At 29.6% G+C, this 14,496-nt stretch overlaps 2 protein-coding genes across 2 annotated transcripts in view; both read right to left on the bottom strand.

The window, feature by feature from the left end:
- Window positions 1–9,618, bottom strand: part of LOC128391304 (uncharacterized) — a 36,185-nt gene extending 26,567 nt beyond the window's left edge. Inside the window, 1 exon segment of the mRNA XM_053351163.1 lies at window positions 9,249–9,618. Coding sequence (XP_053207138.1) covers window positions 9,249–9,366 — 118 coding nt within the window. The 5' untranslated portion in view covers window positions 9,367–9,618.
- A 668-nt stretch (window positions 9,619–10,286) lies between these two features.
- LOC128391306 (peroxidase-like) lies at window positions 10,287–13,861 on the bottom strand. The gene is made up of 6 exons (XM_053351165.1): window positions 13,392–13,861; window positions 12,564–13,304; window positions 11,131–12,334; window positions 10,784–11,058; window positions 10,555–10,724; window positions 10,287–10,483 (listed from the first exon to the last, which is right to left on the bottom strand). The coding sequence occupies exons 1-6, from the start codon at window positions 13,403–13,405 to the stop codon at window positions 10,416–10,418; spliced, it is 2,472 nt and encodes an 823-aa protein (XP_053207140.1). The 5' UTR covers window positions 13,406–13,861; the 3' UTR covers window positions 10,287–10,415.
- Between the last annotated feature and the right edge of the window lie 635 nt (window positions 13,862–14,496).

Below are 14,496 nucleotides of genomic sequence, written 5' to 3'. Positions count from 1 at the left end.
TAATAGTTTACAATTAAACTCTTTCAACTGGAAGAATTTGATTATCATTAACAATTGTGTTTTCTAAATCAAATTTTGGCTAATCCATCAAGATGAGAAATCAACAGGTAACCATGTTTTTCTTTCACTTTTAATTGTATTTTAATCACTTTCGTCTATTGAATATTTAATCAGATTAATTTAACAATTCTTTGATTGTTGACTCTAAGGAGGAACAGATCAATCAATTGGAAAATAAAGATGATTATGAATTAGAATCTTAATACTATTCTCGTACATGTTTCGAATCCTTAATGAGATATTAAAAGTTAATATTTTCACTCTTCATTCATAATTGTTGACAAAATTTTCTCTCAAAATAGTAAATAGTAAGTGTCAATGACTGATAGTTTGTTAACAATTGAGTAAATTTCAACGATAATCTGATTTATCCTCAGACTTATTTCCAAGTAAATACATTTTCTGGTTGATTTGAAACAATGAAAAGTAAATTGTGTTGGTGGTCATCTTAAATTGTTGGCAAAGACTCGAGACTATAAAAAGTCACCGATAATTGTGAACAATCAGTAAATTATAACTTATTAGCATTGGTAAGGAGAGAAAAAAAAATGATCCAAGATGACGGAAGTCATAATGAACATACAAATACACGTTATTATTATTATCACCATTGTCCGAATACAGTATTGTTTTTTTCGCTTATAATTATATTATCGTTATTGTTTCTCTATGATAATCAGTTATCACTTCGTCAGCTTCCTGGAGTGAGAGATGATAATAATATTGGAAGTAGGGAGAAAAAAACTTTGATCTTATTACTACAGTTATCCTCATCTTTTTTCATCCCACTTGTTCATCATCATCAACCGATAAGGTCGATAGAATGGTAAACCAACCGATGAGATTGACAGTCAAATGAAAATTCTGGTTCCATCATTAATGATACTGGATTACAATACACTAACTAACTTAACAATACAATCGTCAAAATAGGTAATAATACAATAATCTTTCATCATCATCACTTACTCATCTTCAGTTGTGTAATTAGTGAAAACTAAAAACAATTTGCCAAAAAAGAGATGCTGTTAATACTGATTGATATCCCGATGATGATGATGAATGGAACTGGTTTAAGTGATATTATTATATCAGTCAATAACGTGTTAAAGAGTTTCAGATTTACGTGATCAATGATGAATTTAAATTATTGAAAAGTCGTGTTCAAGATGATCTAACTGACAATCAACCGATTTCCAATCGATAATAATTTTCAACTAATAGTTGGATAACAGTGACAATAGTGATATACAATTGAGAAGAAGCAAAAGTTAAATTAGATAATCTTAGACCGAAAGTCACATCATAAGAAGAGTCCAATTGATGAAAGTACAATTGTAACAATATAAATGATGAGAAAATTTGATTGACATCCTAACACACACTTGGAATTGCTGTTAATAATAATCATATATAGACGACTTAGTGTGTGAGAGTTGTAATTAAATTAATTGGATAGCCAATTAATTAATTACTTTCCCAACAGACTCGTTGAAAACAATAACATTTAAATTGTTCTGGTTGTTATCAGTTTGAAATCAATGAAATTTACCGTTTGCTTTACATTTCTCATAATTAAACGAAACATAATTATAATGTTCATTAATCAATTGCAATTAAATGTGCATAAATTTAACACTAATTACAATTAGGATACTAGTTTTATCATTTTTTTCATGAGATTTGTGTATTATTATTAATACAATTGTCTTACACTTTTTGATCAAGGTTACTGATTGTAGGTTTTAAAATTATTTAATTGTTAATCATTTGGCGATAATCATGATTATCATCAAGATAATGATCAATAACAAAAGGTAAAAGATTGAATAAGAATAGGTCAGTGATTAGTTAACAATTAAGAAATGCTTGTAATCAAGATAGGTTTGGAAAAAGCATTTACCAATCAATCAATTTTTAAACTTGATACCAAATTATTGAAGTTTGAAATAGTTAATTTAATAATAATTTTGACTGTATTGAATTTCATTTCTTTGAGATTTTCATGTTAATTTATATCAACACAAGAATCAATTAGCTATTCAGTTGATTAAACTTGGATTAAGATTGATAATGATGTTGATTAGAAGTGAATCAAATGATGATGAGAACTGATTACCTGTAATTTTTCATAAGGTGTGTTACCTTGATAATGTAACAGTAAGATAAATATCATGGTCAATTATTTTCCATTATAATTTAAATTATAATCACAACAATTTAGGTAACTAACTGGATGAAACAAACTAAATTAACCATCTTTATGTTTTTATTAATACTAACAACAATTTGAGTAGGATTGCTGTTGATTAATCAACAGGGATGTAACAATTTGATAATTTTCATAGTAGCAAACAATTTTTTCTTGCTTTTCAAACTTTATTAGTAACAAAATTCAGATTAACTGATTGTTACCCTAACGTTGAAAGGATAATTAAGCTTAATTGTTGGGCTGGCAATTAAAACAATTGTTTTTATCACAATTCCAGTTACTCGGGTCGTCTCCAGATCTTCAGCTTCATTTTGTTCATCAAGTTGATCATCTTAAATCACGACGATGATGTTGATGAACTTATACTGTCTTAATCATTACATTTAATCAACTTTAATATTTATTCTTAGATTAATTGTTTACGAAATAACAATATATCTCAATACAATAACTAAAATGATCTTTAGTGTCAATTTTCACAACAATTAACTGATTGTTCTATCACTTTTTTTTCATATTGTCCATAACTTAATTGATTCTGTCATCATGATTTTTTTTCCTGATTGTTGTCCATCTTATATTTATGACAAAACAATAATTTACTTGAGTCGATTGTTGATTGAATTTTAAATCTGATTGTTATTTGTTGTTGATTTTTGCTTCAACTACAAACGTGATACAATTAACTCTTCATTTATTAAATACATCAACCTCAATCATCACACTGATTTAGTTAATCAACTGATTAATCACGATCTACTGATAGAATAATATTAATATTTATTACAATAATCTAATCGAGTCCATAAGAATTACAATTAACAACTAATCGTATCTCGACAGTGATAATTGTTAACCTTTCACCAACATGATCATCATCATTGTACAAAAAAAATGATGAATATAATCACTAATCACTATCAATCACCGGTTGATTAAAAGATTAATGATAGTGAGAAATGTTGGTGGAGATCTATTAATACTTAGAATGATAATTGATGATTTAATCACAATTAACATTCAATCTCAACACAAATTGTCAACAAACGAAAATTAAATCATCAAGTGAACATGTAAAGTACATCAGTATTCAACAGTAACGTTAATCAAGATGAAACTCAAGTTAATTGTAAACTGTAACTTGAATTTTTTTGACAATTTATCAGTGAATTTGATATAATCAGAAAACTGGTTAACAATTGAATATACTGATTATACAATAATGATAATGATAAGTTAGTATTCAAATGAATGATGATATGAAAATGATAGGTTTTGATGAGCATAACAAAACAATTGAACTTGAGGGCATAGACATAAAATTATCTTCTCATCTTTCTTATCTTTCTCTCTGTTATTTCATCTTCATTCTTACTCTAGGTGGTCAAGAATTGTCATCTTCATCTCAGGCCACCTTGGAGCAAAGGTAATAATGAAAAAACTACTTTCCACCTTGAAGAGAGAGAGAGAGAGAGAGAGAGAGAGAGAGAGAGAGAGCTAAGAGGTTACCTTCAAGTAGTTACTTGAAATAAGAAAAAAACAATAATATTAATAACAAAGCGCAATCATATTGGTAAAAGCTGATAATAGCAATAAATTAATGTTAAGCAATTAACTTGATTGTTTTAGCCCATAGATTGAATAATTTGAATCGTTATTGATGATAATCAAAGTAATTAAATGTTAATTTGATTTTCGATACTCATGAATTGAGACAGTTTGACTTTTCACCATTGAAACGCTATAATTGCAAAGGCATATCAATAAAATAAAGTGTATTGATTGATGTTAACAGTTATTATCAAAATCAAAGTTGAACTTTAATTGTAGTTTATTGTTACAATCAACAACAATTGTGCATGAAAAAAAAGAGAATTGTAACAATTTGTAGAAAGCATCAATCAACTGATCAACAATCAGCAATAGGGAAAAAAAAGTTATCATAGTAATCGTTGAAAGTCTAGGTTCCAGTTGACTGAATTGGTAATTCTGAGAAAAGTTAATTCTAATGCTTTGAATTGACCAGTAAAAGTGAACGGACCAAAGGTAAATACTATAAATAAGGAGAAAAGTTGTACCTGAGAAGATTATAATGGTTAGGGAGAAATGATTATGAAGAAGAGGAGGAGACAAAGGGGAGAGAGAGAGAGAGAGTGATTGGTGACCAGTGAATGTTAAGGGCCAGGGAACAAAGAAAATGGGTGATCAATAATATTATCATCTTTATCATATTTACGATGATTTAAGGTGTGGTTTGCGAAAACGAGAAAATTTAAGAAAAAAACTGAAAGCAGCCTAGAAAATCAAATAGACTTGCCAATTAACTTATTTCGCTTGGACAATTATAGACCATTGTCTTTGATGATCATCTTCATTGATGATTTGGTCAGAGTTTGGGTCACCCAAGCAAGAAAAAAACATTATCGTTACAAGGTAAAAACTACAAGTCTAGTTTTCAACTAACAACAAGATTAACGTTAAGGAACCATGAACATCTCTGGGTAAGCCAAAAATCTCACCATAGGTGTGTAACTAAAAGGTAGAAGGTAAAATTTAAGCCTTAGGCTTTTTAAAGCTGAAAAAGTTTATGGTAATGAAGATTATCAACATTATCATTAAAATGATAATGTTGATGGTCAAGAACCTAAAACAAATTATAAAATTTGATCAATGAGCAAATGAGAAAAGTTATTAAATATAAACAGATTCAGTCTGAGTTAAAGGCGAGGTCATGATATTGGATTACAATTCTTACTTTTGATTAGATTTGATAAACACTAACCATTGATGTCAATTGATATAATCGTCTATCAATTTGATCCTATTTAAAGATTCAATTGTTTAATCAAATTAACTAATCAAGATGATTTCCAATTATTTGATAAAGTTCATTGACAATTGAATTGAATAACATGTAAACTTTACATGGAATATGAATGTAAATATTTTAAGTTGATTTTCAATGAAAAAAGTGAAAATTTTTTTTCTTTTCGGATTCAAGTTAATTCTGAGAATTGATTAACTATTGTATTATCATGATGATATAATGGATAATTTAAGGAATTAAATTAAAGTTTCTTTCATTGTTACTTTTAATAATAATGAATTAATCATGACAACAGAATGTAAACAATTAGATTCAATTTGATTTTTAAATTGCAAATTGTTGATTCTTAAATTGTTTCCGTTGTGTCGGGTTAGCAACTTTCGGGTTAACTTTTTACCAAGAATTTTTCTTTCACTTTCTAGTTGTTGACTCACAATTTACCAATCAGATTAACTTGCCTGAGGGTAGAAATTCATTATACTTTATATAATCTCGGGTCAAAATAAGATGACCCTTGAAAAATGACTCTCACCTGAAGTAATCACGTTACAAAATCTTGTTGGTTAACCAGAAAGTTAAACAACAATTTAAATCTTTATTATATCTAAGGTACATTATTAAAAATACTTGAAAATTATATTTCTATATAAGATTATATCTAATCAAGTGTATCAATCTGATCCATTGGTCAATTGGTCAGTTTTAAAGAGGAAAAACTCTCTGTTGATGAAGAAACAAAAATTATCAAATTGTATCTTAAAAATTGATCTTTCAATGGTAATCATTAGGTGTTAACCCAGGTTAATATCATTAATGGCTGATGATAATCAGTTAATCACTTGAAGAATGTATTCAAAACATGGTATTATTATTATTCATTATTTTTGATAAGGCATGATGATGATAATGATGTTGTTGTTGATTGTTGATGGTGATGGAAGTGATTAAAGATTATCGATGAAGGAAGGAAGATGAAGATGAAAGGAATTGATTCTTATTCCCCTTTCTTACAGATAATTCTGATGTTAGTGATCTTGATCGTGATTTAAATGAATCATGAATGTGGTTTTACATTTCCTACCTTCAATATTAACCTGTTGCTTAATCATTATCATCAATTCATCACTAATTCATGATCATCTACATCATGATCAGGATAATATTGGCTAAGTTAGGATATATAATAATAATACAATTTCATCTTCACTTAATCAACTAATTGTATCTCATTTAAACATAAAGTAGAGTGTTGAAAGATTATTAATCAAATTATCCAATACAATTTTTGTTGTGCTAATTGATTGTTGAAACTTAAACAATTGTTTAATTGATTAATCAATTAAATTGGACTCTTAAAAAGTAACCTTAATGTTTAGATATACATATATATTTTTTTTTCATCATTTGTGAACATTGTATCCGGTTGATTGTTATTAAAATAATCTTAATTGTGGATAAAGGCTAAAGATTATCTTGATTAGAGGATGATTATAATGGGTTACCTCAAATTTAAGGTAAAAGTTAGAGATTTAAACTAGAATAATGATAATCAGATAATGATGTTACAGTTAATGATAATAATGGTTAATATACTAAATCATGTTGGTAATATAATGAATAAATTGTCTCGTAATGATCAAGAAAAGATTAGCTTCATTTTAATTAGCTTGAGAAATAATAACAAAACACCATAATAGTTTAGGCTAATAAAAGGTTAATGTTAATCATGATCATCAACATTGTTTGATTAAATGAATTATATTTAAGGTACACACACAAAAGGTAAATCAAGAGTATTCATATTAAGTTACTCATTGTGTTTGAATTTGGAAAACTAAATATAAATAGAATACATAACAATATGAAAACTAAATTATCTTGAGCTGTTCTGTGTTATTTTAATAGGAAATCATCATTTATATGATGAAACATTTTGAATCAGTAACTTTTAGTACAGAAAAAAAAATTAGATCAACAGGTAAGTTGAAAAAGTAATCAGTCAACAATAGGTAAACTTGATAAGAGTAATCGTTAGTTAATTGAAGCTTAATTATTTTCTTGGTAATAATCATCATTTATCGAGTATTAAACCTAGAGATGAAAAATTCTAGATTTTTTGATGAGCATAACAATTGGACTTTAGGGTTTGGACATAGGATTATCTTTTCTATCATCTTCAGGTAGAAATAAACGTTGTTGTAATTACAACAACAGTACAATTACACAAAAGACTTAAAGTTGAAGGTGAAAGAGAGAGAGAGAGAGAGAGAGAGATCTAAAAAACAAGGTAAGAAAAGGTAGACACACAAAAAGCAAGGGAGATTGTTGTTGGGGGTGGAATACCTTTAACACGAGTTAAACATATTCGTTATATATAAATTAGTGCTGGATGTTAATCTTGTTGTGGATCATCTTGTTATTTTTTGAGGATAAGGCTAAACTCAAAGGTTATAATTATCTAACCGACCCAAGGAAGATCGATTATCTGAAAAAAAGAGAGGGAAAGAAAGAGGAACAAAGAGATTCTAGGAAACTTGATAGGAGCTCCAAGGAAAAATAGTGGTCACTAAAATGGACTTTATAATGTAGACCATCAATGGTCACTCAATCGCGTAGTTATAGTTACTAGGATACAATAATTAAATTGGTTATTTCGTAGAGAAATTGCAATCAACTCAACCTGAATTATAATATCATCATCATACTATCCTTCATCTTCATCTTCATCTTCATAATAACTTTTTCTTTGTAGTAAGTAAACAGAAAAGCAACACATAAACAAGTCAATAAATGATGATCAAAAATGAAGATCTTTTCTTTGGAGAAAAAAATACCTTCTTGGGAAAATGTTCCATTAAACAGGTATCTCCCTCATCATCCTCATCATCATCATAATCACCATCATCTTATTTAGGTACAAGAAGTATATGTAAGGTCAATGGTTTACATGAAACACAAATCAAATGATTGGTGTTTGAAGTTTGAAGGTTAAATAAGGTAAATGGATTTGTTGATTTATATATTGTTACCTTTGTAATATTAACGAGAAAGTTGATTGTTGATCATTTTGATAACCAGGATGAAGGTGATACAGAAAATGTTGATGGTTAATTGTTGCGTCATTGCAATTTAGATGAAAATTACAATTTCTCTTGATCATAATTAATGTTTCATTTTATATATTATCATCATTTGTTATTGTTGTTGTTAACTAAAATTCATATTAATTATCATGTCTAAATGATTGTTATTGTTATTATAAGAATCATGTGAATAGAATATCAATAAAGTATTAATCAAATTTGATTAAAATGATAGAATGATTCTAATGATTTGATTTGATTCAATTGTTTGTAAAACTTTGTTATCATAAGAAAAAATCAATTCAATTAACTACAATAAGTTAATTGCTGGTGAAAGGTAAAAGAAACTTGTTAACCTTAACTACACAATTAGTTAATTGTTTCAACTTTAGTTTACAATTAACTAATTTTCAAAGAATCAGTAAATTTTTATCATTAGAAAATCGAACCTTAAATTTTGATAATAATCAACGACAAAGTACAATTTCAATTTCGACAATTAATCAAGTGAGATGATAAACAATTAATGGAATAATAATAAATCGTCATCTCGAATAAGGATAAACATGAAATTAGAAATGGTCAATTTGATTGTGGAAATTTGGTCCCAGTGAAAAGAAACAATCAAATCAAATACTATAATTAAATGACAATAACGAAGAAGAAGAAAAAAATAACAGACAAATAAGAAGACGAAGAAAAGAAAACCGATAATCAGGTAAATGTAAATTTCCATTGGTAAGAGAGTATAAGGTAAATATTTTAGTTCTCTTTCTCCTCTTACATTTCTTACCTTGAATTTTTCTCTTCTTCTTCTCTAACCTTGTCTTTAACCTCGCAACCTCTTCTCTTTCAACTTCTCTTTCTTTATTTTCTTCTTCTTATTTTCTTTCTTTCTCTTTCTTTTCGGCTCTCTGGTATTTCTTTTCTATTCACCATTTACCTTTTATAACATTTTTACACTTTCTTGAGAAGAGAAAAAGAAAACGAAAACAAAGCAAATAATCAAATGGAGATGTTGACATGGGAAACATTTGGGCAAAGAGAATAGAAATTTGGTTCTTACCTGATTCTGGTAGACATTGGATTAATTGTAGAAAAAATAGATTGACAAATAGGTGAAAAAAGTGATTAGTTAATAACGAATACTTTGTATTCCTTTGTTTATTCCCGGGAAACCACATCTTTGAACAAAAATGGCCACTCAAAGTGTAACACAAATAAATGTTGTTGATGTTAATCCTTTTTCTATCACATCTAATCACAAGAAAATGTCACACTAATCACATTAATCCATAAAGAAGAAAATTAATTAATCCAAAAAAGTTCAAATTGTATTGATGAGAAAATAAAACGAAAGTTTCACTTAACTTAGAGTAACTACAAAGTACAACCGGAGAGCAACAAGTTGTTTCTTCAACTCAACAAGTCAAAAAGAGAAGAAAAATTTTTTCTAAAGAGAATTTTCTCCATTTCCACTCTGCTGCCATCTAACGTTTTCTATTCCAAACAACATGAATATTGAATATTTTTTATCTTTTTTTTGTTCTTTACGAATTACAAGTGACTATGGATGTTAATCTGAAAGCACTTGCGATCGATGGAACCAGTGTTAGATTATCGTGGAGAAATTTAGATCAACAAGAAAAATCTCTGATCGATGGAATAACAATTAAATATCGTTTGACCAGTGATCCTTTCGATAAATGGACAGTTACTCCGATGATTCACCGAGATGTAAACGAATACACGTTACGTGACCTGCGAAGTGGAGCAACTTACGTTAAATTATCAAATGTAATTCCAGAGAATCGAGATGATGATCCTTCAGGTAAATTTTTCAACTCAAAAAATAATATCAATGAATATCAACAACGAAAGATGAACAATTTTCTAATTTTATCTTTAATAATTTCTATTCCATTACAAAATAGCCAATGAAGCCGAAGCTCTCAAAGAAAGCAGCACCGGTGACGCAATTAAGCCTTATTACATCGCGCTAATGATTGTCGCTGTTTTCGCCATAATAACGGGCATCGGATTCGTTACCTTACTTTGTGTCCTAATGAAAACCAAAACTTGTGCCAAAGCAGCAATTACAAGAGCTTCTTCAGAAGCAGCTAAAATGCTCCTCGCCAAAAATTATAGTTAATAGAACTTTTTCTCAATTCGCCACAGTCGAAGTTTGGGTTAAAATAATTCGGCAATAAGAAAGCGTGTTGTTGAGCGTATTTCAATTTCGGTTCCGTTTGACACAAAGAGCAGCCAAAGATACTTTGTTTTTAATCTCAAGCAATTGAGCTAAATATATATACAAGAAAAAAAGTTAACCATTTAGAACTGAATGTTTCGTTATCATTAATTATCTTTACCTGTAGTAAATGAACCGGCCTGATCCTTGTGAGAGTAAAAGTATCGATCGCCAAATTTAAGATGATAAAATTGTATACCAACTATACAAGCAAAGGTCGGTCCAATATCGGCATCAGTCGCCTTCTTTTCATATAAACCACCGGTGAACAAATCAATATCTCGGAAATCTCTGTAATTATTATTTTTCATCAGAATAAAAATTTCTTCAATTTCTATTGGATAACTTACTGATAAAAATTTCTAAGTTTTTGTACATTTTCTCTTGGCATCAAGTTAACTAAATCATTCCAACTTCTAATTGTGTAACCAAAACAGAACTTGACATATTCAGTGTAAGGAGCGATTCCATGATCTCTACCTCTTTGAATATTGAACGCAGCTAAATCACTTCCAAACGCATCTTGTCCAGAATGAAAATAGAGATAATTTTTCAATGATGATGTCAAGAACGGATCAATTACCGCTGATTTGCCGTTCAGAAAAGTTGCAATCAAATTCGGAGTCTAATTTGTTAGATTAAAGAAGAAACCAAATGTTATCAACTAGAGATAATGAAGAAAATATCAAATACTCACCAAGCCCGAATGGATCAACTTTGGATCAAAGAACGAATCTTTAAGAGAAAGTTTCGCATCCGATTGAACAATCGCCATGAATGAGGTTACCTGTGAATGGCCGAACCTACAGGCCGCAGCGGCACATTCATTCCAAGTAGTTGCATCAATATCTTGTTCGTATTCTGAAAACAAAGTGTCCTTTTCGATGATGTTAAAATAATCGCTCATTTCTGATCCAAGAAGAACTGGTAGATATTCATTGTAAGTGATATGTTGAAGTTCAGCGATAGTTAAACGACGAGCTTCTTGGAAAAGTATCTCATCTGATGCTCGAGGATTAACTCGTGCTAATCCTGAAGCATGTTGATTGTGTCGACGGACGAAAATTAAATGTATCATTTGGATAAAAGGTTGTTGGTTAACTCGAAAATCACCTGAACCGAAACAAACTTTATCTTTTCCCAAGGCTGGTTTACTACATTGATCGGTAAGAGGAGATTTACTATCCGGAAGGATTGGCCTATTGAAACGATCTCTACCTGTCTTCATAAGACCACTTCTAAAGGTGCGTAGTGACGCAACGGTTTGGTTGTCTCCTCCATACATGGCACTTTGATCGATATAAGAAGAGGCCAAATTTGTTTGCTGCCTTGGACCCAATGAGCAAAGTGGACAAGGAGCTGATCGGATGAAATTGATACACTTTCTGGACGATGCTTGTAAATCTTCATTGGATAACATGATTGGCATACACTTGGATTCATCATGAATTCCTGGGGAGCAACACTGAACTCCTGACCCATGACTTGGGACACTTTGTGGGGTTGACATAATATCATGGATAACATATTGACCCCAAGTAAAATGCCAGGGAGTGTAATAGGTTTCGCCCTCGCCAGACTCGTGGAGACCCAATGAAATCGTACGTGGTGATGGTAAAGGTTGACCAGAAACTCCCCGCGATCGAGGTAAATAAATACCATCCTCATAATATGGAGGTAAAAATCTTACATGGCAAATGTTAGATTTACCCCAAAATGTCTGCCTCAAGTTGTTACAAAATCCATCGTAAGCTCGATATCTTGAATTTTTACATCTTGTTCCAGTGCTATTACCTGCGAAGTTACCATGGTTCCGAGAACATTTCAAAAACTTGGATTGTAACGATGAAATTGGAACTTTAGTCAATTTTTCAATCACATCAACTGGTCGAATACACATTCTAAATGAGAGAAATTCAATCAAGAGGAGAAGAAAAAATCAAATCTTAATTTTCCAATAGATTTCAATGAAGATCTCATAACCAACAAATCTGAATACAAATCGATATACACGTGAATGTATTAATAGATCTGATTCAACTCGAAATTAAGAAATTTATTCATTTAGCTTATCATCTTACTATAACTTCATTGTTATCATCAATCGTACTGTTCGAGATTTAGACTTACCTTTCTTGCAGATTTTTAGCAACGTATTCAAGGTATTGAGCTTCTTCTTGATCAATATAATCTTTAATTTCTTCAGGTAGTTTACCTGTTATCAAATGACGACCATCGGCAGAGATGATATTTGAGGCAATGATATTACCCGATTTAGCATTTTCAAGAGCTTCGGCGATTTCTTTGTCTACTCTTTCAGTGGCCGCTTTAACGGCAGCAACTATGAAAGATGGCTTAATTTCACTGTTGTATTGTTGGTTTGATGATCTACACCTAGCACTCAATTCGCCCAGGTAATCATGGTGAAATGCTCTAACGTGAAACTTTTCAAGTAGTGATGAATTTGATTTCCAATATAGTTCACTTTGATCGTAATACAATTTTGATTTAATTCCTGATCTCACTTTGTAAGATGATTGTTTGGTGGGTGTTGATCTTTTCCTGATGTTAATAGGAACATGTCTGGTAACGGGATCATCACTCGAACGAGTTCGAACTGTCGGCTCTAAGGGTAATTTCTTGTGATTTCCAATGAGCGTCTTCACACTCACTTCAGTAATGTTCAACGAAAGATTTTTATTCACGTCATTGGCACTGATAAAAGCACTTCGAGTTGATTCATTCTGTTCAAGTGGTTGTGAAAATGAAGAAACTTCCTCTTTGAGGCTACTTTCATTTTCAGAATGTCCATTGATTAGTAAATTGTTGCTCATCAGCACGAGAAGAGCGATGGTAATTCTAAGTGAAATACTAAAATTTTATCAATGAATTACTACAAATTGATTGTTCACTTAATTAAATCACATTTTCAATAGTCAATTCATTACATTTACTTACCCAATGAACTTCATTATTTCAAAAGGTCCTAGTGGTCAAGATAATTAATCCAATCAATCTTGTCTTTATTCACAATTAAAATCCATGATAGAAAAATTTAATCAAACTGAACCTTTAACTTGTAAACAACAATCAATTGTAATTACATTTTTTTTGTAGTTAATTGTGACGATTAGAAAACAAATTATGCAAACTAACATTTAATTTTCCTTCTCAAGTGTCTTCATTGAAAAGATGAAGGTAAATTGTGATTATAATTGTTACAATTTATCACCGATGAAACAAAAATTAAATTATTTGATTAACTTTATCCTCACTTTTTTTTCTGATTAAATCAACATAATCAGATTGAGTTTATTTAATTGATAACAATCAAGAGTAGCAACAAATGAACAATTTAATATTAACCATGTTGATGTAACTTTTTAACTTGATTCACTAACACAAATTAAACTTAATTGTGACACTCAAATTTAATTTTGATTATAAAATGATGAGAGAGTAGTGAAAGTTGATCATCTTGATTAGCGATTATCAAATTGCTGCAAAGATTTATTCTGGTTTGACCAGCAATTAATTGATTTCACTTTGGCCTCAAAAAATTAACATGATTCATGTAAAGATAATCATGATAATTGTCACAATCAGCATCCTCCTAATCATCATCGTAATCATAATTATTTGATGACTAGAAATCAATGTCATCATTGACACTCTGACCTGATTTAATTTGATTACTTTGTTTTTTGATTTGTTTTGTTTTCTTCATTGATTAAGATTAACAACTTCCTAATCATTATAAACTATTAATTCAAATTTAATTGACCAAAAATTAGTTCAACTTAAATCATTACTTTAACTTATTAATATTTCTGTTAATTGTTAAGGTTGGTCAGTTTTTAATTTCCATCTTAATTACTGTTATTAATATGCCTCTTTTTTCAATGGAAAAATTATCAAATTAATTGTTACTTTTTGATTGACATTTACATTTAATTGTTAATCTTTAATTTTAAAAAGCTAAAAATTGAATAATCTGATAATTTGGTTTAATTGTTGTTACTTTATCTTCACCATTGACCTTAAATCAACTGATTTAGTTTAT

Source organism: Panonychus citri, unplaced genomic scaffold (assembly GCF_014898815.1).
Source record: "Panonychus citri isolate SS breed McGregor unplaced genomic scaffold, ASM1489881v1 Contig00134, whole genome shotgun sequence".
Taxonomy (NCBI): Eukaryota; Metazoa; Arthropoda; class Arachnida; order Trombidiformes; family Tetranychidae; genus Panonychus; species Panonychus citri.
This window is presented reverse-complemented; position numbering and strand designations above follow the sequence as displayed.

What these genes read in the sequence shown, in the direction of transcription:
- LOC128391306 (XM_053351165.1), bottom strand. An exon ending in GCTAAAAATCTGCAAGAAAG is followed by an intron (nt 12,335 to 12,563) that starts GTAAGTCTAAAT and finishes TCTCTCATTTAG; the next exon opens with AATGTGTATTCGACCAGTTG. An exon ending in AAACTTAGAAATTTTTATCA is followed by an intron (nt 10,725 to 10,783) that starts GTAAGTTATCCA and finishes TAATAATTACAG; the next exon opens with AGATTTCCGAGATATTGATT.